The sequence below is a fragment of the Empidonax traillii genome, unplaced genomic scaffold, assembly GCF_003031625.1.
Source record: "Empidonax traillii isolate 1590-97213 ecotype Southwest subspecies unplaced genomic scaffold, ASM303162v1 scaffold305:size1471525, whole genome shotgun sequence".
Classification (NCBI taxonomy): domain Eukaryota; kingdom Metazoa; phylum Chordata; class Aves; order Passeriformes; family Tyrannidae; genus Empidonax; species Empidonax traillii.
The window spans coordinates 850,698-875,423 of record NW_020955498.1 but is presented as its reverse complement, the minus strand read 5'-3'; the positions used below and the strand labels follow the sequence as shown (position 1 = coordinate 875,423).

The 24,726-nt window shown below is 39.9% G+C and overlaps 1 protein-coding gene across 3 annotated transcripts in view; it reads left to right on the top strand.

Annotated features, from left to right (window-relative positions):
* PTPRO (protein tyrosine phosphatase, receptor type O) overlaps window positions 1–24,132 on the top strand; it is a 156,838-nt gene extending 132,706 nt beyond the window's left edge. For 2 of the 3 annotated variants that reach the window (XM_027890983.1, XM_027890985.1), the window contains exons 15-27: window positions 26–146; window positions 2,043–2,111; window positions 5,271–5,354; window positions 8,576–8,611; window positions 10,122–10,203; window positions 11,195–11,285; window positions 11,795–11,871; window positions 14,171–14,305; window positions 15,477–15,599; window positions 16,690–16,844; window positions 19,211–19,346; window positions 21,602–21,722; window positions 22,731–24,132. In XM_027890983.1, coding sequence (XP_027746784.1) covers window positions 26–146; window positions 2,043–2,111; window positions 5,271–5,354; window positions 8,576–8,611; window positions 10,122–10,203; window positions 11,195–11,285; window positions 11,795–11,871; window positions 14,171–14,305; window positions 15,477–15,599; window positions 16,690–16,844; window positions 19,211–19,346; window positions 21,602–21,706 — 1,214 coding nt within the window. In that variant the 3' untranslated portion in view covers window positions 21,707–21,722; window positions 22,731–24,132. The remainder of the gene's footprint in view (window positions 1–25; window positions 147–2,042; window positions 2,112–5,270; window positions 5,355–8,575; window positions 8,612–10,121; window positions 10,204–11,194; window positions 11,286–11,794; window positions 11,872–14,170; window positions 14,306–15,476; window positions 15,600–16,689; window positions 16,845–19,210; window positions 19,347–21,601; window positions 21,723–22,730) is intronic. The other variant, XM_027890984.1, reaches the window with a different exon arrangement.
* Window positions 24,133–24,726: the final 594 nt, after the last annotated feature.

Below are 24,726 nucleotides of genomic sequence, written 5' to 3'. Positions count from 1 at the left end.
TGAGAATTAGTTTTTGTATTTACAGTCACTGAGATGAATCCCAATGTAGTGGTAATCTCTGTGTTAGCCATCTTGAGTATCCTCCTGATTGGACTGCTGCTAGTGACTCTTATTGTACTCAGAAGAAAACACCTACAAATGGCCAGGTAAGTCCCGATTTATGCTAATTGCAAAAAAAAATCAGACAACAACAAACACATCATGACAGTAGTTTCAATTAAGAATGTCCTACTCAAGATGCTTGTGAACGGGATACCTTCAAAATAGTTGTCCTATTGCGGTTTAGAAGTAGCATGTCTTCTTCCTCTATCTACTTTCATTCTTGACCTGAGTTATAAACCTCAACCTTTGTCTCATTTTGAGCTTTGTAAGATTGAGTTATAAGGGTTGTGTCAGGAATGTAAATGATTATTAGGATCTGAGGCAACCAGACACAACTAGGACAGCAAGATGCTTTGTGAGTCTTTCATATGCTTTGGAACAGGAGATCTTCCTTATCAACAGATAACGTGGTTTGTTCATCAGGTCCAGGATGCTGCATTTTGGAGGCCGTGTGAGGCCTGAGCCCTGGCAGCCAAACCCCTGGGATGAGGGAAGATATGCCAGTGTCCTGAGAGTCTCTCTCTAGAGCATTTGCTGGTCTGCCCTCAAATGGGAACTGCAGCATGGAAAAGGCCATGTGGGCTCACTTGGATCTTGTGTTTCTGTGCAGTCGGGGTGCAGCCATCTATACAGAGACACATGAATCCAGGAGGATCTCACATTCCACTGCTCACTCATATATTTAGTGATCCCATTTTGTTCTGGCACACAGAGGAAGGGAAAAGTTATCTTATAGGAGTAACCCTTTTCTGGCAGAACCTTCAGCTATCTTCACCAATCACTTGTACCTGACTATTGAAATTCAGTTTCCTTTTTTTTAGGTGATCTTACCTGTATCAGTTCACTTTAGTGTGGGTTATGTTACTGCATGTGTGAACTGCAGCAATTTCTCCAAACCCTAGATATGTGTTTTACCTCCTAGTTTTGGAACTGTCAAGGAGTCGTCATCCTTTTGTAATCTATTTAATATATTTTTTATTAATTTGCTGCACTATGTCAAGAGAGGAAGTTATTTCATGTGAAAAATTTTAGTGAAAAATCTTGCACTTAACTACTTAGTAGATACTGCATTTTACATGTTGTGTCTTGTCTATGTATTCCATGCAACAGATGACCACATCACACAGATTTTGCAGGTTATCTCTTTCAGAGAACATTATATGATTTGTTCCTTTTACATGTAACTGTCTCTGTGAAAATCCCAGCTAAATTAATTCTATTTCTTATATAATTACTGTCAGGCAGCCCAAAGCTTTTTTTTTTTTTTTTCTCTTCATCACTGCTTCTAGCCACAGAAGATGAACATCCCAGAGGAAATTTTAAAAAATAAATCCAATAAGAAGCTGCAAGCAATTGTTTGCTTAGATCAAGAAATCAAAAATAGTCAAGCCAGTTTATAATTCATAGCTGAAAATATTGGACTTGTGATAAATTCCCTGGAATGTTATTCAGGAATTCTTTTTCTTTTCACCTCAGTTATTTTCCAAACTCAAAATTACCATGATCCAGTAATAAGGACACAATTAAATATCTTCTCCTTAGGGTGGGGACAGTGAATATTTAGTATAGAAAGGCAAATATTTAGCATCTCTACTGAGGCCAGAAAACAATGCTAGTGCTGGACTGTGGAAAGCACAAATCTGGATGGAAGATGAGATCTATTTCAGAAATTTATTAACAATTCCCTTATTTCACTTCACTCTTTGTAAGCATTTTTAGGTAATTTGATCTCAGGTGGTGCTGAACATTTATTGGTTTTGGACAAGGGATTTGATTTTGTTAAGGGATTTCAGTTCTTTTTATTACGGATTATCTCAGACCTAGTCACAGATGTTCGTCACTTTTCTGCAATTCTGAGAGTTCTCTGTTAAATCAAGCTCAGTGCAACCATTATGAATCTCAAAATGTTAACTTTTTATCTAATGTTCTTCCTGAAACAGGGATTGTGGGGCTGGAACCTTTGTGAATTTTGCATCTTTAGAGAGAGATGGAAAGCTTCCCTATAATTGGTGAGTGTTTGAAGCAAAGCTCATGTTTTCTCCCATCTCTGCTTTTTGGCAAATATTATCTATAATGTTAAAGTGCCTATTTTTTATGTCATTGCTGTCCCTCTGTGGGATTAAACTACTATACCTGCTAATGTAGCATTTTATTCCTTGAATGTATTTTATTTTTTGAATGATGACATGCATTCTGTCACCTGCTATTTTTAGTAGGGAATGATGTATATACATGTCAGCCAAGTTGCATAGATGTGTTTTGGGAGGTTATATTTTTCCTTTCTCTTGCAGACATATTTCCTAAAATAACACAACTTTGGAAACTTGATCTATAAATCCATTAGCACTTCCATGTATTTACATCCAGGAGTAAGCTTGCCTGTAGATGACTAAGTAGCAACTGTCTTCATGCAGTGACATTAATTAATATTTCCTTACATTGCAAGACGGTTTCCTTACAATTGCAAGACTCAAATATATACCTGACTGGCACCAGCATGGTCATTTCCATTCCTGTTTTGATAATCAAATGAGCGGGGATGATGGACTTAAGGTTTACTGTTTTGTTACCAGAAATCTCTGCAAAAGCCTCTTCTTTTTCAAGGCAAGTCCAAACACAGATATTTAAAAGCATAACGTCAGGCCCATTCCAGCATTTAAGAAGCAGAAAATATGTGCCTTGGTTTTACAGCCGTGGTCAGCTTTGTTGACAGCTAAGAAGTTGGAAAGAAAAGTTGGTGTGCAGGGAACTGCTTCCATGATCTCATAGGACATAGCCTGCCAGCGGGGATGGGATTAAATGGATTGACACTGCACTACAACAAGCCTTTTGCTCATAAGCATGCAAACTGAACTAACAAGCCCAGTGAATCTTGTCAATACCTCACTGTGCTGCTAATTAACTGGATATTAAACAAGCTTCACTTGCTTGGTTCAGCTTTAATAGCAGCCAGCTGTATGCTGTACAAACGAAGCCATCTTTCAGCTTCTCTTGCTTGGACTATATTAATGGCAAAGAAGGCAGAAGATCAAACACTCACGTTAATTAAATAGCCAAGCTTGAATGAAATTATTAAACTGGTAACAGATGTTATTAAAACCATAAAAGACTTTTTTTCTGTGGGAAGGGAAATTAATAGGTTTGGATATGAAAGTGAAGGTTCTTGTTGCTTGATTTGGTGTATGTGTATGCATATATATGTACACACATATAAATTATGTTATAGAAATATAAATCGGGGTAAAATATTCCTGCTTAATATCTCCACAATTTTAGGTAAGTGGTGGCAGTGTGCCCTAAACTTATGGTCCCTATTTATCTGAAGTTTGTTTTGTGGGCTCTGTTTAATGTCAAGACCAGATTCACCATCAATCCCGGAAGCCAAATGGAAAATATGGTACCAAAGACAGGTAGAAGGATGAGGAAACCCATTTTGCTTGGAGTCATTCCAGGGAGTCTAGTAAGGGAGGTATGAGCATATCCACTGCTTCCTAAGGGAAGATCAGCTCAGCAGAATTTTCAGGATATAAGCAATCTCTGCATCTCTTTCTTTAAGTAAAGTTGTTCAGTACATGTGAGCAGTATGTGAAAGACTACATAACTGCATAAAACAATTTTGTATTTTCTGGGCAGTTGCACATTTTTCATATGCTGAATGGAATCAATTGGTTTAGATGTCGGAGTTCTTAATCCGTGAACAATATTAATTAGGTTTGCAATCACATTAGCCTGTGATTTGATAAAGTGTGGAAAATTCTTGTGATGATTTGATGATGAAAAAGGCTCAGGCCTAAATAATTCCTTTTGCCTCTGTAGGCAAGAGGAAGTGAAAACCTCACTTGGAGTTTCCCAAAGGAAAGAGGAGTATTCCAGCTAAATCATCACTTCTGTCTTCTGAGCCTAATGGAAACCTCATTGTGGCACCAGAGATCTGTTTAGGGAAAACCAAATTTCCTCCTCAGTTCAGTCCCATAGAGACTCAACAACTGATGAGCCCCAAGGCCTGATGCTGCAGTTGCTATGGCATATGATTAATTAGAAAAGGCTCTTGCTTCTGGCTGACCCACAGAATTCCTCCCAGTGCCTGGGGAAGGTGCCCTGCAGAAACTGCTCTGCACATTTTCTTTACAGCAGCAAAACCCATTAAAGCATAACTTGCAGTTTTCACTATGTGGGCAGAAGTTTCCTCCACTGCTTGGAAGATTAGGATGAGAGATGATGACATTTGACATGACTTTTTTGTCAGGGAAAAAACAATATCTACTGACTTTTAAGAGCCAAGAGTACTGAACAAGGAAATTTCACTTTGTGGTTCCTCTTTAGAACAGTTGCAGAAGGATGGTATTGCTTTTTAAGAAAGCAGATTTTCTGAAGGGGAAAAAACACACTGAGGGTGTATTTGGCAAAAAAAAAAAAAAAAATCCTTCCACTGGAGAAATGTTTGTTTACTGGATTAACGTATAGCAGAATCTGGTAAATGGTTTGCAAATGATTTGAAAGTTTAGAATTATTTTGTACTCCAATTTCCTGATGTGAATAGTTATTCATAGAAACCACCACAATTAGAAGAACTCTTTAAACCATGTTTAGCTTGAAAACCTAAGAGATAATTTAAAGCACTCTCCAAAATGTTATGTGGATGCTTTAAGAAATCTGACTCAGTAGAGAGTATTAAGAGATATTAGAAGCATCTGAATTTATATCTGATATAGATATTCTCATATTCACAGAATCACTTGCAGGAATAAACATGGGAGATTATCATAGCTGTATATGGTAAAAACAAGCCTTGTCAGTCCTGAAATATCTCAAAACATCAGAAAATAGACTTAGTACCACCTATGTAAATAGCTATAAACCTGTCGATGATATTTTCATGCCCTTTTTACTCTTAAAATTTGGAATAAGAGTCCTGAATCAATACTATAAAACGTATTTATTTTGATCATATAGAATTTTATGTTGTATAGCTGAAAATCCTGCAGAGGCTGTCAGGCTGAGAGTAAAAATTCTAAGAATGCTAATAATATTCTTATGAAGTAAGTAAGAAGGATTTATGGGATGAGCTGATTTTAAAAATAGAATTTGCTGATCTCCTGATTTCTGTTTGTCTTACTAACTCTCCTCACTTTTTCATCTTTATGTATGTTATTTATTAATGCTCACAGGCGTAGAAGTGTATTTGCTTTCCTAACTCTGCTACCCTCATGCCTTTGGACTGATTATCTTTTGGCATTTTATATTAATCCTTGGTAAGTGATTTACTTGTTTTTCCATATGCAATGTGTAAACAATGTCAATTCCTATTACATGAAAAATGTGGGATAACTTTGTTTTCAAATAGATCAAAGCTTTTGAAGATATAATTTTCTTGTACTAGAACGTGGATTGGAGAGGATGTGGGTATCAAAGTATTTGCTACCCTGCTTCATCTGGTTTGTCTGCTTATGCTCCAACCCATTTTGGTATTAAAAAGCTAATCTTACAGTGGTCATCGTATTCATCTCATTGCTGTCTTTGCAAATTTTGCCCCTTCATTATAAATCCTTGCTTCTTCTGTCCCAGTTACTCACCTGTTCATTGCCTGGCACTGTCTTTTGCAGATGCTGTTCTATTACTAAAATTGTTTGGTCATGCCCCAACTGTTTGGTGTGTGATGTCAAATACCTTAGTTTTTTAAAGGTGCAGTTACGTTCTCCTAACATAGTAAAAGCTTTGCTTTTGAAAAAAAAAACAGTTCACTGAGAACTGATACATCTAGAAGTCCCAAAGGGAAAAGATTGGATCACCGTATGCCTGTCTCATTGTGTATCTGTGTATATTTAATACTTCAGTCTGTAAATAATTGACAAAGACTTAGTAAACAGCGGATTTTTTTTTTTTTTTTGAAAATACCTAAAAAAACCATGGGTCTCCTTAGAACCAGAACTGTTTTACAAACTGATTAAGAAATAACTGCAAATTGACTGTCATCCAAAAATGCTTAATTTATATAAAGAAACTTAGTTTCCTGATGGTCTTGAGTCCAAACTATAGGGATTTACAAAAAATGTGGTAAGGAAGTTTACATTTATTTTTCTTGGTCTTACCACATGACACCAAAGCACTGGCAAGCAGACATCAACATCTTCAAGATAGGCATTTCTGAGGCTGAGTTTCCTTGAGTCACACTAGGTCTGAAGAAAAACCCACCTAAATTTTCTGTGGGCCCGGAAATGAGAGCGTTTACGTAACTAAAGAAAGGTCCATTTCTTCTCTCAGGAAAATAAAATCCTATTCTTCACACACACCCAGCTAAACAGTAAATGGAATTCCACACCCCTCCAAGGTTCCTATTATATTGACTTGTAACTTGTCTGATGTAAACTCAGCTAACTCTCGAGCTGCACAGTGGTGGATATCCTGCAAAAAGAATTGTCATCTTCTTTTGCCCCTTTGTTTTTTGTCTTTTAATATGCATTGGCTTTCCAGGTGTGTACCTTTCTTTAGAGGTTTCCTCTTCAGTCAGTCTACCTAGCTTAGTGTACATGATTAAATTCACAGGAGCAGAAGTTGAATGAGATAAGAATAATCCCTCTCTTTGTATTTTAATCTGTAGAGTAATTGGAATAACAGATGAAACACCAGATAATGTTTCAAATGTCTTTGTTTTGTGCACAAGTTGGCTTAAAATATTTATGAACATTCAGAAAACAATTGCAGTGCTAAGAAACAAAGGCCTCTTGAGACTATCAAAGCACATGAAATTCTTGCTGAGAAATGTATGTCAATCGTTTGTTTTGTTGCCTCTTGAAGTGTTCCTTGGAGAAGCATTCTTAAAAGCATCCCCATCATAAAGAACATTTAGGTATTTTTTTTTTCTTTTCAAATTAATTCCAATGTGCCCAACATTAAAAGGTTTTCCATAGTCACAGGGGATAGAGATGTGTTGAATAATTCACTGAAATTAATTTTAAGATTTCTTTGGAAGAATTCTTCGAAGATGGAGAATAAATGCTGCTAGTTTATGTGTACAGCACACATGAATGTACAAATACTGTACTGGTAGTATCTGTACGGATAACAGGGTAGGCTGAAGAGGTTTATAGTGTTTGCAAAGTAAAGCTTTGCAAAGTAAATCTCCTCATTAATGTACAGCTGATATTTCTATAGCTCTTGTTCATTCTGCAGGCAAAACTCCTTATCTAAGTGGAAATGTACCTTGACAATTTACCAAAATCACTACAGGATGTGGCTGCTCTAGAAACTGATTATTTTTTAAAGCTTAATTTTGGAAATTCATATTTTATTGCTTTTTAATTTTACTTCTAAACTTAGTGGGATAGAAAAATAAAAATACTCCACTTCTTAATATTTCTTTCTGTATATTTTCACTGATTTGAATTTAAATGCCTTCTCCTTTAGTTTACTAATTGAAGCTATGAACCAAATTATCTAGAAGTCATTTTCATATCATCATGAAATTAAAAATAACATTATTATAAAGTAAAAAATGAACAGATATCATGTAATGACCAGTAAGAAAAAAAATGACGCTACTAAAATTCTTTTTGAATAAGCAAGTATCTGTTTATGGTCTGTTGCTGATTTAACCAAGGAGATCAGTCTTTTATTCTAGTGTGCTTACTTTGTGTATTTAAGCTGATTGATTGCTTCGCTTTTTGTGGCAAAACTGAAACGAACACCCCCCCCCCCCCTCCAAAAAACCATATGGTGGTAGTTAGTGTGGTGCAGTTCTTGAGTCCCAACCTTTGGGTTGTACTGCTTAATACATTGAAAAAACTGCTCATAACTGTCGCTAGTGAATTATATCACTTATAAATCATGTACAGACTGTATTACAGGACTGGCATAATTATCTCTAGCTGTTAGTAGTCGGTTAAAATTGTCTCAGATTTAAGCTTGAGTCCCACTGAGGTCAGTAGGATATCTGTTATTGTCTTCATTGATCATCATAAGCAGGTTATAAAATAGGCCCTTTCTTTTCTCCCTCACCCTTTCTTAAGTTTGCAAATGGTGATCTTCTCCCTTTACCCAACAGATGCTTCTCATTCCCAGTTGCTCTCTAGTGTTGACACACAGTTTCCCAGCCCACTAGAAACTGAGCAGAGCAGCCCAGGAGACACTGTGGTGTCCCCCCCAGCAGCACAGCCCCCTGCCAAGCTCGACTGGGCTCAGCCTACCCGAACCAACAACACTCCTGGGTCAGGATTTATAGAGGACACAGGTTTTCCTTTTCCCAAGGGTTTTTCCTTTCACATTCTCAGAACCATGGAATGGAAAATGCATCACATTGGAGTCAACAGAAATTTTGCTATCAGCTTGAAATTGTCCAAGTTATTATCACCAATCTCCTCCTGCGTATGGTGGTGACCAGGAAGCATACATTCTTAAATCAATATTATCTTTGAACAAGGACATTAGTTTAATGAATGAAAAACACCTCTGTTTTGTTTTTGTTTTCTTTTTACAGGAGTAAAAATGGATTAAAGAAGAGAAAGCTGACCAAGTATGTAACTTCTTTGATATTTAAAGGAGTAAGACTTAGACTAAATATGCATTATGGAGTACATGTCATAGTGGTATTGCAGTTACAGATATAAAAAACTTCTAGATAAACATATCCTGAGAGAAATATCTGTAGGCAGAAAACAAACAATAATTGGACAAAAGCAATTCTTCTCAACAGATTGTAGTAAAACATCTCACTGGTAGAAAATTAGTCATCAGGGAAAAGATCAATTATTCAACTTAGTGATTTCAACAGAGCTTATCCTTAGTTAAAAATGACAAAGGGTGGAAAACTGGGATGGATTTATTTCTACTGATATTTCCCTCTTGACATCAGGCTCTCATTACAGTTGTTGCTAGAACATTAGGTCATTAATGCTAACGGGTAAACAGGAGTAATTAAGTGGTGATAAGACAGGTTCCTTTGGGCATATTTCCTCAAAGTAAATGAGAAGATTACTGTGTACATGCTTCAGTAGCTTGTAAATTAGAGCATGATAATTAGGTGAGGGAAGCTGTTTACCTGTGTTTCGTTGTTCAGAGCGTCAGCCTAATTATTTCTGCGTTATGTTCAGAGGCTGTGCCTCTACTAACAGATAAATCCCACCTCGTGAAATAGCGTGTAGTATGAGGGGAGTCATTAAATCAAGGCTAGTTCATACCTGCTGAAGCTCTCCATGATTTTCTATAGTTATATGCTTCTTTTTTTAGCCACCATATCTCTTTGAGAAATTGACTTCTGATGACAAATGTGTATAGTTCTTGAAGCCAGCAAAGAAAGCACTCAGGACAGTGGCATCCAAAATGATGGTTTAGGGGAAGGTTTTTTTGGTGGACCATCTAAAAGAATCAAAGCCTAAATATGAAATCAATTTCTCTGCATGAACGAAGCTCAGATGAGTTTTAAAAGTGTCTCTTCCAGGAGTGAAATTATCTAAAAGCAGCATTTCTCATGGCACAAGAGGCAACTTAAATGAAGCAGCAGCTGCTCTGGTGCCAGAAGCACATTGGTGGGATGGCACTGAGAGTGGGTCTGCAGTGGATCCTGGATGGAAGGGTGCATGGGCCATTCAGACCAGTGGTTTCCTGCAGGTAGAACAAGTCCAGTCCCTCAAACCACAGTGCTTACTATCATCAGCACTGGCAGCTGCAGCTTTGAGCACACCCAGAGGGGTCAGCACCCCTCTCTCAGCCTCTCTTTGTGGTGCTGTTACGTTATGATACAGATAATGAGCAGTACACCCACATTTTGTGGCCCTGAACCACAAGATTGCTCTTTATTGTTGTTTTTTAGCATTAATAGTTGCAAATACATATTTATGACTTGAGAACCACAGAATCACAGAATATGCTGAGTTGGAAGGGACCCACAAGGATCACTGAGTCTAACTCTTAACCCTGCACAGGACCATCCCCAAGAGTTACACTATTCTGGGGTAAACAGAAATGAAAGGTACTTCAAACATTGGAATTTTTTAACTTAATTTCTGTGTATTTTTCCTTTAAAGCCCTGTTCAGCTGGATGATTTTGATGGATACATCAAGGACATGGCCAAAGATTCAGATTACAAATTTTCTCTGCAATTTGAGGTAAATCTCCGTGGATTCTGCCCTCTGCTACTTGCCATGCCCAGATCAGCTTTTTCAAGATGTTAAGTTTGTGTGGTGTGTTCCTGTGCTCTGTGTTGATTGATGTGAGCTGTTGCTGGGTGGGTCAGCTTCACTTCCACTTCTGCAGAATTTAAAAGTGGATGTTGGTGTTGCTAAAGCCTGCATTTAGTAAACAGATTTGAGTGGCTCATCACAATCAATTCAAGATAATTGTCAGAACAACACACTTGCTTTAAGATGTGCTGGTAGCCTGAATTGAATATGGGATTTTAATGTCTTTATTTTATGTCTTAAATGCCCTTCATTTGAGAGGAAGCATTGGAATGAGAAAGCAGCATCAAAAGTCTCTGTAAAGGCAAGGATATCTCTACAAGACAAGTTCAGGTGCATTCTCTTAGTAACCCAGAATTTCAAGTCAATTTAGTAGTATAAATCTAAAAAAAATCCTATCCTCGGGCTGTCTTCAAACATGGAAAGGGAGTGGGGAGGATTCTCAGGGTATTGAGATGGCTGGCAGTGAAACTTCCAATGCAATATATATTCAGTGTAACTACTGAAGGTAATGACTAGAAGGATCTTCCAAGCATTCCCCCAAGATTAAAAGCCACCCGAGGACTTGAAGAAACCCCTTTTAGTGGGGCAGATGACCACCACAGAAGTAACTTAGCAACCTCCTGGTTTGACACTATTTTTTGCTAATTAAATGTGGGTAGAGAGGAACAATCTGCAGTCACAGCCTGGAAGGCAGTAATGTGTTGGCAGCATTCAGCAGGAGACTCCAGCATTGCTCTCCTGTTGCTTGGATCCCAACTCAGAGGCATCAGGTAAGGAAAGTCAGTATAGTCCTGATGTCAGTTTATAAAGTGATTCTTAAACATTTTCTGTCTGGTACCTGCTGCAAGTAATTGCTTCACAAAGAACTATTTTTTGAGTGTTTGTGAGTTTGACCTTGGCATTTCTGTCACCGCAGGAGCTAAAGCTGATTGGGCTTGACATACCCCACTTTGCTGCTGATCTTCCCATGAATCGCTGTAAAAATCGCTACACAAATATCCTGCCATGTAAGTACAATGCCTACTAAATCCTGCTGACGTCCCTAGTGAGGGAAACAAGAGTTCTAATAAGAAAATTGGAAAATCAGGACAGATTTTCTGACTGATAAAAGTCCGTTCTAAAACTCTGCTTTTACAGAGGACCAGGCAAGAGATGGTTTTGGTTAGCTTTGAACAGACACAGCTTCCTGGGGATGTTTATCAAAAGAGTTTTGGGGTGAGAAACACGAGGTCATTCCTGCTACTGAGTAGCATTACTATTTTTCTCTTGTGATTATAATGAGACTTAAGGGAGCCCAAAGGGGTGGCACTTGCATGGTATGTTTTGCAGAATAGTAATGATGGTGTGTCCATGTAGAGTTTGCTGAGTCAAACATTGCTCTCTTGGTAAACTTGAGCATTTTCTATTTTTAATATTTTTTTTTTCCAGTTTCTGTAGGACTGATTTCAATTTGCCCGGTTAGGAATGAGTGCCATGTTTGAGAGAAAAAGTTTTGTGGGTTTTTTTCCTTTTACAGATGATTTTAGTCGTGTCCGGTTAGTCTCAATGAACGAAGAAGAGGGATCTGATTACATTAATGCCAACTACATTCCTGTGAGTACAGAGATTTGGTCAGTGTAAAGTTAAGTGTCGTGCACAGCAGTGTGCCCCCTGCAGATAGCACAGTAACTCCTGGAATGTTCTCAGCATCGCCTTCAGCTTCCGATATTTTTCCTACAGGGAACTCAGTGTTATGTCAGCCACCAATGAAAGAAAAAAAGTGGTGGCAGAAGGAAAGACTTTGACAAATTTTGCCGCAGTAGCACTGTGTGAGCTTTGTGAAACCCAGATTGGACTGATGGGGAAACGGGGAGGAAATGTTAAGCGATTTAGTGGCCTTTTAAGACAGCTAACAAAAACATAAACTTTCAAATGAGAAATTCTTCTGCATTTCTACAGCACATGGTAAAAGAGTTAACACTCCACAACTGACAAAATGCACAGAGCCCAGATGGTGCGTGGAGAGGATTTCTGCTTTGTGCCTCATCTGTGGTGCTCCCAGAGGGCCTCCCTCCGCTTACCAGGGAGTAGCACCCACAGTTGTAGGATAATTAAAGTGTACACAGAGCTATAGCCAAACATTTTGACACTGAGGGGTTGCCTGAAACCTTATCAGCTTTTTCCACTCTCGCCTGTGCAGTCACTTAGGCTTACCCCTGCCGGTGCCACAAAGGTTTGCCCCCTGTTATCCTCCTGCACTGTGGCTCTGTGTAAGCTGGAGAGCAATATCCACTGTGTTCCTCTGCATGGAGAGGAGGTAGAGCACTACAGCATCCACTTAGAAACAGGTCTTCTACTTGGGCACCACAGACAGACGAGCATTTCTGCACTCCTGCCATGAATGGAAGGCAGAGCTGGCCCTGAAGAGAGCTGAGTCAGCATTATAGGAAAGGGAGGAGCCCTTGGATGAGTCAGTGCAGCCACTTCTCTGTCACTGTGGCATTGTGCCCATATCTGGACTGTTGAGCAGATTGCCTGTACTTGGCTTCTGTGTGCCAAGAGCATGACCTTGCACGACCTTGAGCATTCAGGCTGCAAGTGGCTGAGCTCGCAGAGAATGAAGAAAGAGAAATTTTCCAACATTCAAAAGCTTCGTGAACAACGCAGGAAACTTCAATGACATGGGATTATGGATTATAGGATTTTAAGTAGCGGTCCCTTTTGGATGTTCAGTTCTGCTTTACATCTCTTTAGTACTACTTATAGCGCAAAGCTGACCATAGAAACTGGGACAGACATGTCATCTTAATGCTTAGCTTTTCCTGAGGATCACTTCTCCACTGAGTTCCTGCCTCCAAACACATAAACCAGGGGGAATCTGTGTCCCTGTGCGAACAGAGAGATTTGACATTTAGGTCAGACACAGCCCATGCAGACAAACAGCAGCAAATTCTGTGTAGTGCAAAAACTCAGACTGAGCTGACTTGTAATGATGTTTGGAGGAAGCTGTTTGCGGAAAGTGCTCCCAAATCACAAATAATTTTGCTGTCTGCATACTATGGTGGCACAGAAATTGTCCAATTTGCTTGAGATGGGATCATGCTGTGTGTTGTATGTATTTTTTGCTCTTACTAGGGATATGAAAAACTTTCCAAATGCAGTTTTGATAATACAATCTCAACATATATGGTTATAATCAATGCCAAAATGGTCATTCTGTGGATTTTTTATTATAGTCTTAATAACAGTCTTTTGGTTTTGGAGCATGGAAGGAATCTTTCCAACTAAAAGCATGTTGATAGGGATAAGAAAAGGAACACATGGGTACAAAACATTTGAGCATCTGTTAAGAGCACTGACTCAGCATGTTCTCTATTATTTTAAGCAGAATTCTAATTAATATTTTATTATTTCAAGTCCTTATGATGTAAGCACATGCTTTCATTGCTACCTTCCATTTACACCAGGGACTGAAAATCACCACAGGCACTGCTTGGGATGAGCAGGCTGAGTATATGTAACTGGGTTTATGCCTGTAACTAAGCAAACGCTAAAATTACATAATTTGGAAGAACCTGAAACTTTGGTTTAGGCTTCTTATTGCTTGCTTTTGTAATGTTGCCTTTTCTGCTCTCTGGGCAAATGATTTGTATAGTAACCATTTCGTCTTCTGTCCTTCATTCTAGATTGCTTACACTTCAGGAGCACCAAAATCTGGCAAAAGTTGTCACCACAGAAATAAATACAAAAGATCATAAAATAGTTTCTTTATTTTAGAAATCACTTTTAGAATTTCAAATTGAAATATTGTGCCCATATGAGCAAGCTAAAAATAGTATGAATGGCAGAGAAAAATACATGTTCTGAAGCAGAAATCATGTTGGTAAACAGCACCTATCTCTTTGTTTCTTAGGGTTATAATTCACCCCAGGAATACATTGCAACCCAAGGACCACTGCCAGAAACTAGGAATGATTTTTGGAAGATGGTTCTCCAGCAAAAATCTCAGATTATTGTTATGCTCACTCAGTGCAATGAGAAAAGACGGGTATGTAATAAAATCTTGTACGTAGTACAAAAGAAACTACTCTGAAAATTATATTATTTTCTGGTGAGTGAATGTCTTTGCACTGTTTTCTGATCATAAGGCAGTATCACAATCTGGCCTAGAATGGCACTTCCCTTATGGCAGGCATTCCAGGACCTTCATTGACCTTGTTTGAACTTCCCAGACCTTCCCTGACATTCTTTTAACTTTTCTAACCTTCTTTGATCTTCTTTGACCTTCCCTGGATGTCACTGACCTTCCCTGATGTCCCCTGACTTTCTTTGACTATTCTGACCTTCTTTAACCCTTTTTGACCTTCCTTGACCTTATTTGACCTTCTTGTGACCTTCCCTGACCTTATGAAGGTCCCTTACATGAAGAGAGGCTGAGAGAGCTGGGACTCCTCACCTCAGAAAATAGAAGGTTCAGGGGATCTTGTCACTGTGTATAAATACCTGATGAAAGGTAATGGAGACAAGGTGCCAGTGACAGGTCAAGAGTTGATGTGCACAAATTAGGAAAACACATTAAATTCTGTCTGAAATCAGGGAACACGTATTTACTGCGAGGCACTGGCACAGGTTGCCCAGAGCATGTGGAGTCTCCATCCTTGGAGATATTCCAAAGCCATCTGGACATGGTCCTAAGCAGCTGGCTCTAGGTGACCCTGCTTGAGCGGTGAGGCGTTTGGACGAGACGGCCCCCAGGAATCCCTTCTAACCTCAGGCATTCTGTGATTCTGCTCTTTTAAGTTTAAATACTAATCAAATTCAAGGATGATGCTTTATATTTTTCCATGATGTTATAATAGAAATATTTGGAATATAATGCAATATATATAATATGTATGCACTTTCTCATTCCGCATGTTTTGTTTCATTTTTTCTAATATATTAGGAAAAATAACCATCTACAATGACACTGTTTTTTCTTTCTTCATTGTACTAATGCTGCCCTCTGGAAAACCAATGTATAGCTGAGGACCACTTACACAAATAGGAATGGTCAGACTGGAAGGCATTGCAGGATAAACTACCTCTTATTGCAGCATAAAGTGAACAATGCTGTAGGCATTTTTTAACCAGAGGGTCTGTGTACTTTTGATTGTACTTCTTTATGTATGTGTATATTTATATAAGTACAACTATGTATGGATGTACGTCCCTTTCAGGTGAAGTGTGATCATTATTGGCCTTTTACGGAAGATCCTGTTGCATATGGGGATATCACAGTGGAGATGCTGAGCGAGGAAGAGCACACAGACTGGGTTTATAGGAGTTTCCGAATTAGCTATGTAAGTGAAACACTTGGCATGGTCCTGCCAAAGGAGTAATTTCTGTCCAGCCTTTCCTTAACTTATGTCCATTTCTGGCATTCAGTGGGAAACACCCAAGAGGGACTGATGTACTGACTCACTCCACACAGGCAGATGACCAAATCACAAAACTTTCCCCTAAAATTGTTGTCTCTGTGAATTCCTCAGCACAGTGCAAAACTGAAACAAAAGTAGTACCAGAGCTCTGGACACTTCTGTGGTGCCGATAATTAGTGACAACAAATATGTGAGTTTCTTATTTTCTGTGTCTCAGGCACACCTTCTTACTATAAATTATTCTTGTAAACTTGAAAATACCAATGCAAAAATTGAAAATATTTTTCTAAAGGGCAATTCTGCAATAATCATGTCTTCCTATAAAGTATGGAAACACATGTGAGAGCATGCATTTTCCAAATTAAAGCTCTCCAGACTTTCAAGCATTACCACTCTTGTTTCCTGCATCAGCTCATTGCCAGCACCAGCTCATGAGGGAAAGGTTAGGGATATGGAGAGGATGTGGGAAAAGCTGTGCGCTGGCAATTCCACGTTGGCCCAGGACTTAGTCCTGCCCAGCCTTGCCTCACTGTGTTCCAAAGTGTGCATAGTCCCTTTTCGGTTTTTTTTTCTTTAAAACTTGAAAAGAAAAACTCTAGAGAGTCCAGTATTGGTTGTTTGCCAACAGCATTGTTCTTTATCTCTGGCAAAACAAGAAAAGGAGAAGGAATGGAACAGGAAGAGGAAGAAAGTCCAAACTTGAAAAATGCAAGTTCTTGATTTAAAAGCAAAATAAAATGGAACCACTGTGGAGACAAAAAGCAAAATCCAAATTCCAAACCCAGAAACAAGAAGTTCATACCACTTTGATTATAATGACCTGCTATCCCCTCGTCTTATTAATCAAATGGCATGTACATTCTTTGCCGCTTTTTTTGGCTGACTTCACTTTCTTAGGCTATGTTTGAGGGAAAGAACCACCACAAAATGACAAAAAGCTCTCAGTGCGACTGAGAGTGACTGCACTGTTAAAACTCCTGTGAACATGCTGCTGTTCTGCTTCTTCCATTAGGCTGATGAGGTGCAAGACGTGATGCATTTTAACTACACTGCCTGGCCAGATCATGGTGTGCCCACGACCAACGCTGCCGAAAGCATTCTCCAGTTTGTACAGATGGTCAGGCAGAAATCATCAAAGGCTAAAGGCCCCATGATCGTACACTGCAGGTAAATGCTTCAAGGAAATGGAGAACTAGAAGTTGTTGCATTACGTAGGCTGGGAAGTGATTAGAAGGAGAGATTTTTGGGTTCCACTCACGCTTTAGCTGAAGATGGTTCTCTCTCATGTTATGGGTATGGAATTGGTCCCCTGCTTTGATTGCAGAGGAGCTGGAATTTCAGCCTGGCACTAAGGCATTTTTTTCTAAGGAGAGTCATCTCTTTGGGTGTTATCCACAAATGGCTTCAGGAGGCCTTGCAGATGATCCTGATTTACACCAGCTCAGAGCCTACCCCTGCTCTCTTATTTCCACCCCTTTGTGATACAGACAGTGCAGAACAAGCAGCAGCTGCTGCAGAGTGCTGCTCTGCTGCACATGGAGGTCCTCCTCCCCTGGTCATTCAGCTTTTGGAACATTCAGTGGGCCAGCAGTAATACCAGTATCCCATGTTAACAGTTATATGGGTTTCTTTCTGATTTTTTTTGAGGAAGGTTGTTTTATGTACTGTCAGATTTTTCTCCTGCATGTCGTCTGGCCTTTTATTAAGATGCTCATTTATTTGTCCTCTCTGTGGGCAGCTGCCCTGTTAGTGGTGATATCGTACAAGATTGGTTCCTGGTGAGAATTTCCCAACTGACTTCAAAGCTCTTTGTAGCTCCTCATGGGAGAGCTACTCACAACAAGTTTCTTAGAAATACATAAATAGATGTTTTTAGTGGGTGAATATGTGTACATTATGGTGACATACTTCTAATGGAAGTCCAGGCTTGCATTGCCCACCCCAGAGACAAAAGTTACATTGCTGCACAATGAGTCAGCACCTACCGGCACTGTCTTTCCTGGTGGTGATGTGACGGTCAGTACTTGACTGTCTGTTCCCAGCACTTTGCACGCTTTCCTTCTCAGAAAACGGTCTTGTGTAGTAATATAATTTCTAGTTTCCAGATATGGCACTTAACGTTCTACTGGAAGGCAAACAACCGCAGCATTTGTAAGTGCAGCAAATCATGCAGTTCTCCCCTGTAGCTTCACGGAGAATTTCATGGGGGACATTGTCCTGGGAGAAAAGTGCCTGTAAGTCAGGGGAGATATTTATATATAACATTACAAAATCAACCCCCATTTATACTATGTAATTGTTTTGGGAAGGAACAGAAGCAAGTATCAGAGAGCTGGATAACAACTGTAGTATTTTCTTTTTAATTAGGATACTTAGAGCAGCAAAGAGAGATATTTCCAGATAGTATTTTTAGACTATATTGTGCATCTTACTGACCACATAGAATAAAAGTAGCAATGCTATGAAATTAGTGTGGGGGGAGAAAAAGAAAGTATTGACCAACTCCTGCAGCAATTGTTCTCAAATGCTAAAGGCGGCACAGAATGAATCTGTGAAGTTAATGGATCTGTCAAATGAATACAACAAAGTTCTGTTGTATTCATCTTATTCAAGAAAGTAACACAACACAAGCAAAAAAACCCCAAACCTGTTTTGTGACAGTTAGGTTGAACTGTGTTGAGGTGAACTGTTAAATAATATTGCAAATACTTTCAAGGCTTTTCAGAAAAAATATCACAAGGCAGAAAAAGAACTTTTGCCAAGATACACACTTCTACCCTTAGTAGTAGGTGTGGTGTCGTAATGATGAGTGAAACTATAAAACCTCTAAAGCTGCAGTCAGTGAAATCAAATTTAAACATTACACGTGAAATCACGATGAAAAGAATCATACACACCTAAGAATCTTTAAATGAAAGCAGTATGTCTTGTTTCTAGTCACTAAGCTTCCCCTTGAAGGAATGAAGATTTTCAGCTGAGTGGTTGCTATTTCTCTCCTGTGCTCCTAAGTCAGAACCTGGAGTGTAGACTCTTCTGGGTGGTTTGTCCTGTGAGGATGAAGTACAGTAGTGCAGTGCCTGTGCAAGCCAGGAGCTTTACAGTGTGCAGAGCTGTGGAAGTGAGTCCTGCCCTTGTGCAGCAATGTCTGCCAAGCAAATCTCTGCACTTCTGGATACAGCCCCCAGAGTTAGAGGGAAGCAGTGAAAGCAGGAGGAGCTGACAGCTAAGGGTCGATGAGTGCACATTCTCATGCACGTTACATGCACATTCTGCGTGTAAATGCGTGAAGAGTAGAATAAAAAGGTGAAATATTTGCAGAGCCACCCACTCCATGAACTCTGCTGAATCTATGAATGATGGATTGCATGGCATTAAATCCAACAGATTAACCAGCCTGCCTGACCTCCGATTTGCTCTGTCTGATTATCACAGCTGCAGAACTCCTGCTTTTTGCAGTGCCACTGATTGTCCTGTGTGTCTCCTTCAGAAAAGCCTGAAGTGAGATGCATGTTACACGTCTCTGTGTCTTGCAGTGCTGGAGTGGGACGAACAGGAACCTTCATAGCCCTGGATCGGCTCTTACAGCACATTCGTGACCATGAGTTCGTCGATATATTGGGCCTGGTGTCCGACATGCGCTCCTACAGAATGTCCATGGTGCAGACAGAGGTAACATCAGTTTACTTCAACATTGTGAAAGTATTGTCATGTCCATTTCATACCCCTCTTAGTGTGCTCATGTCCCTGAACACTTGACAAAATGGCTATGAACAGACATAATTAAGTTTTCATCTTTGTTGTAATATTGTCGCGTTATTAATCTGCTGCATAAGTGGGTCTGATAATATATCTGCAATCTCACCTGTGTCTTCCAGAGGGGACGAGTTATTCTCATCTTCTGTGAAATTAATATGCAAACAATGCATTAGAAGAGATTAACATATGAAATTTTCAAACCATGTTGAAAAGAATTGAGCTTGCTGAGGGAATTAATAGCTCATGAAATGATATCAGTATCAGGCAGCCTTGTTCAAGTATCATGTTGGTATCATCTAGCCAAGCACGGGATTTCAATTACACAATGGAAATCCAAAAACAAGCAAAACAGAAAAGAAGGACTTTGAGTCTGCCAGACACCCTCCTCCCTATCCAAATAACTGGGTAGTTATTTTTCTGTTTTTGAAACAAATATACTGCAAAAATGTACTGGACAAAAAAAAAAAATCACAAACTCCTTTTTCAAAGCAGAGTCTTTTACGCATCTGAAACTTTCCCAGTTCCCCTAGTCATGAGGGAAAGATTTTATGCCTGTTGCACTCTTCCCTAGTTTGGCATAGTATAAGGTTTGACATAGTTACAAGCTGGCAACCTCCATACTATTGGAAGTGCCACCATCACTGTTTTCAGGCTAGGTCTGGCAGATGGTTTGCTGCCAAGGATTGTTGAATCCAGAGCAAAGCAAATAAGTTTTAGCAGGGAGAGGAGAGGAGAGGAGGAGGAAAACCTGCAGTGACAATAAGTAGCATCTGGAGATGAAAAAAGTTCATTATTCTCAGTCCATTCTGGATCATTCCTATCAAACTGCCATTTTTCCTCACAATTCAGTGTGTTAAACCAAAGGCAGATCCATGTGTAAAAAAAACGGAGAAAAAAATCCTGATAATTAACACAACTGCAACTGTGTTAATCATTCCAGAAGGGATGTGGCTTTTTGTTGGGTTTTTTTGGTTGTGGAGGGGTTTTTTTTCCCATATACAACCTCATTGCCTGCCTGGGGCTGATGTCAAGGGCAGTTGCTGAGCTCCTGCTGCCCCAGGCAGTGGCTAAGCCTGGCCTTAGAGGTCACTAGGTGGCACTGACACTCAGGCACAGAGGCCACTGAAAAGTCTTTTCTTACAAAATCTGAAACCACCGACAGCTGATCTGAGTTCATGTTGCCTTGTATGCTGGAAACTTGGCAGTGTCTCAACGAGTACTTTAAAAAAACCACAAATGGCACAGGCCCAAAAGGGGGATGAGAATGAAGAATACCATGAATTGAAATAGTCACTCCAAATTAGTGGGGCTGAGGAAATCCTGACATTTCTGTGGTCTGAAATGTGCTTCAAACTCATACTGATACCTCTGGCATCAGTAGGCCACTGGGAACAGGGGCTGAAATCCGGACTTGGGGTTTGAACCAGTTGTTTTTGCTTGAGATCCACTTGCTCCCTGTGCCTCAATTACATAAAGGTTAGCATAAGGATACATCAGGATTTGCCTTCTCTCTCTTTGAAATCAAAAAGTCATCAATTAAGGTTATTCTGAATTGAATTACAGTGTTTAATCTGTCTAATGATAATGCTAAGAAAAGTCAGTCTGTAACCAAAACCAGAGATAACCATGCTCTTGTTGCACAAAAACCTTTCCACAAAGTGGTGCAAGCGATTGACCCAACTTACTTATAGTGTCACCTGCATAGAGGTTGATAACTCCCCAGATAATTAACTGCTCTGTGGACAAAATCGAGTTTTATCTTTTTTTGGGGGGAAAGAAAAACACTAAGGAACATGAAACCTCATTAAAATATTTCAGATGCATATATGGTGGTATGGATGCAATTTGTTGCACATAAAGCAATTACTGGAATTCATTCATTTTTAGGCAATGTAAAGTACACCCACCTTAGCTCAGGTTCAACTCTTCTGTCATCATTAAGGTTATTAATAAGTGATTATGGTGCCAGGTGGAGTTCATGCTTCCCCTGCTGCTATCTGTAACGATTGTGGGCTATTATTTTGGGAGCTGATAATTCACTGTACGTCGTGGGAGAGATGGAGCTGTGCAGGCTATCAAACCATGAACTATCAAACTGTTTCACTGTTAGGGTTTTTGCCATGCTTTCTGAGGTGCAAAAATGCCCACTCATTTGGTCTTTTTTCCAGGAACAGTACATTTTTATCCACCAGTGTGTGCAACTGATGTGGCAAAAGAAGAAACAGCAGTTCTGCATCAGCGATGTCATATATGAGAACGTCAGCAAGTCCTAGTTCAGAGTCACAGGTGGTAAGTCAGGCAAGCCTGGCCCTGTTCCATGCCCAGAGCCTCGCATCCCAGCTGCTGGCAGCAGCCAGCATCACAGGTGTTTGTTCCAGGAGCTCTACAAGGCTTATTCCCCTCTGATGTTCACATGGAGAGCGCAAGGAAAATCTGTGTAGCCTGTCACAGTAAATAATCCCCTACACTTTCCACAGAACTGAGGGAGTATATGGGCTCACTCATTGCTCAAAGAAAAAGAGAATCCAGAACTCCTGAGTAAGCCATCTAAGCATTCCCTGCCACTTCTCCTAACACTCTTTACAAAGCCTAAAGGAGAGGACTTTTAATATCTTCAATTTTTCTGAAGTCATTTAACCAAGTGCCAAGTTACCAAGGCCAGCAAAGTTTTGGAGATGCTCTGCTGGAGGGTGAGAGGGTAACCAGAAAGCTCTGATGTGAAAGGCTGGGGAAATTTTTTTCATAAATCTAGAACCATGGAACCATCAGGGTCTCAAATTGGTACTATGAGTAGCATAAGTGAAGTGACCATCTTGCTTTTCCACTGAGCCCCTGTGCCTGGCCTGCAGTGTGCAGCTGGGGACCAGCTGTGAGGATGTGCATCACTGAGCTTTGGTTCATTAGGTGGCAGCAGTAACCCAGCCATAACTGTTATATTCACTTTTGGGTGGAGCAGGAAGCTGCAGACTTTCAACTCAAAGTGGTTCCTCAAATAGCTGGTGGAGAACCTGGCTGAGGCACCACCACCAGCAGTGTCCTCTGTATGTCTGTGGTGTTGCACATGTGCCATTATTAACATTATTAACCTCTGTGAACATCATTCCCCTGCCTGTAGAAGAACCCAAATTTGCCTCACTTGTTTAGGTAGTTTACTGTCTAATCTGAGTCTCAGAACCCAGCTGCCTGTACTGGTGGGCTGCAGTCCCAGCCTGTATGGAGGGTCAGTAAAAACAAATGCTAAGAACTGTATTTAATTCCTTTTCTTATTTCTAAAGCATTCTGTTTGTTTGGTTCCAGGTGAGACCATGAAGCACACCCATCTTCCCTTGCTTCTGATTTTTTTTGTGTTGATGGTTTGAACGGCCAGGTGTTGTGCCACGAGAGATTGCTGCTTTGCAGTACACGGACAATAAAAGAAACTTTTACCTTTCTGAAGCACTGGGGAGACAAAGCCTTAACAAGCCTGCGGTGTCTTTTGAACTGTTTCATTTCTGGACTTTTTTTTTAAATACTGGACCAAATTCAGCTAAACAACATGAAGGAAAAGACACTATATGTGCATAAGATAGATTGCTCCAGAGTATTGGGGTTTTGTTTGGTACTCTTGGTTAATTTCTTTGATAATTTTTTTGGCTGTGCAGGTTGGGCTTAAGGTTAAAGTAAGTGCAATATTTTTTTAATGGTTGACTGAAGAGCTTTCTTCATGTGTCACTGGTCAGTGCTAACGTCCCTAGGAGAGCAGGCATTGTTAGTATCTAATAATACCTCATTAGTGAATAGCAAGGCATGAACATACATGAAGAAATCTGGAGATTGTGAAAAGGGGGTGGGGGGGGCAGTGTGTGGGGGGGTGTTACTGGGTACATGGATTTGACTGTTTCCTTACAGCACTAATGTATGTGGGGCCTGGGGGGAGCACAAGACCTGAGGAATGGACTGACAAGCAGAAATCCAAACCATGAAGCCTGGAGCAGGCAGCCAACACTGAGAGATGAGGTGTTTTCGGTTCTTGACTGTGCTGCTACTAATTAAGCAGAGGGATTGCTCTTTTTGCCAACCTTTTCAATAATGCCACTGATGAGGCTCTCGTTTTAGGTCAATCTAATCACAGGGCAACTGAGTTTCAAGCTGGGATATGTTAGCATATAATACTATAGCATTTAACTGTCCAAGCAGTCTATGGTGCCTATACCCCTCATTTGTTTATTATTTTTAATACTTATTAACCCTGTGTAAAAACATGAAGCTGGTTCAGGTTGGAGGGGTAGAAAGGAAAGAAGGGGGAAAAAAAGGTGCTTTAATGGACGTAACTATTTCTCCGAACCAGGAATTTACGATATTACGAAAACAAGGTTTTGGCATGTGAGGGGCTGGTTATTGCTTAATTGCTACAAGGTTGCCAAAGCGTCAGTATGGATTCCTGCAGGAGCTCTGGGGTCAGGGTGGGGGGCTCTTTTCTTTTTTGCTGTCAGTTTCAGTTCTAGTCAGAATAATTAGCTATATACTTTTTTTTTTTTTTTTTGGTCTTTGTATAATTCCGGTACATCATTGTGTATTGTGACATGGATGCTGTCAGAATGGATGTTGATGGCATTTTTGTAACCTGTTGCTTTGTGTCACCTCCTTGGAAGTCAGCAGCAATGGTACTCAATGTAAACAAAACAAACTTGAACTGAAAGTAAACACACTGGATTGCTTACCTGTCAAGAAGTCGCTGTCAGCAAAATGGCAAACACAACTGCATATGCTTTTTATTTCATTCATTCTTGGGGTCTGCTATCACCTGGCAGGCTACCAGGCTGTCGTTCAGAAGCTCAGCTACTTCGAGAAGCCTGGTAATCTCCTTCAGCTGCTATTCCTCTTTTTTTCTTCCAGAGTTATTCCACTAACAGGTAAATAGGTATATACTCCTTTAAAATCTACATCAGTATTTTACTGGTTACAAGGGAAAACTTCTTTCAAGCTATCCCATATATAGTATGCAAAACTATATAAGCCCCAAATAAAACAGGTCCTTGCAAAAGGTACTAAAGAAACAGGATTCCCCCTCTCATTACTAAATGGGTATGATATGCATTTCCCCCTCTTCTGATTCCATGCATCTAATACTGTTTCCACAAATCCCAGTCCTAAAGCAGAGATACTGTTTCTCCAAGTATGATGCATAGAGATGGATGCAAAAGGGTAGAGTACCCTGTCTTCAGAGAGCGGGCTGCTAACAAGAAAGGCTTCAATGGCACACATTTCTCTCTCATTTCACTGATGTGCCTCATCTGGAGGGCCTGCCATTCCA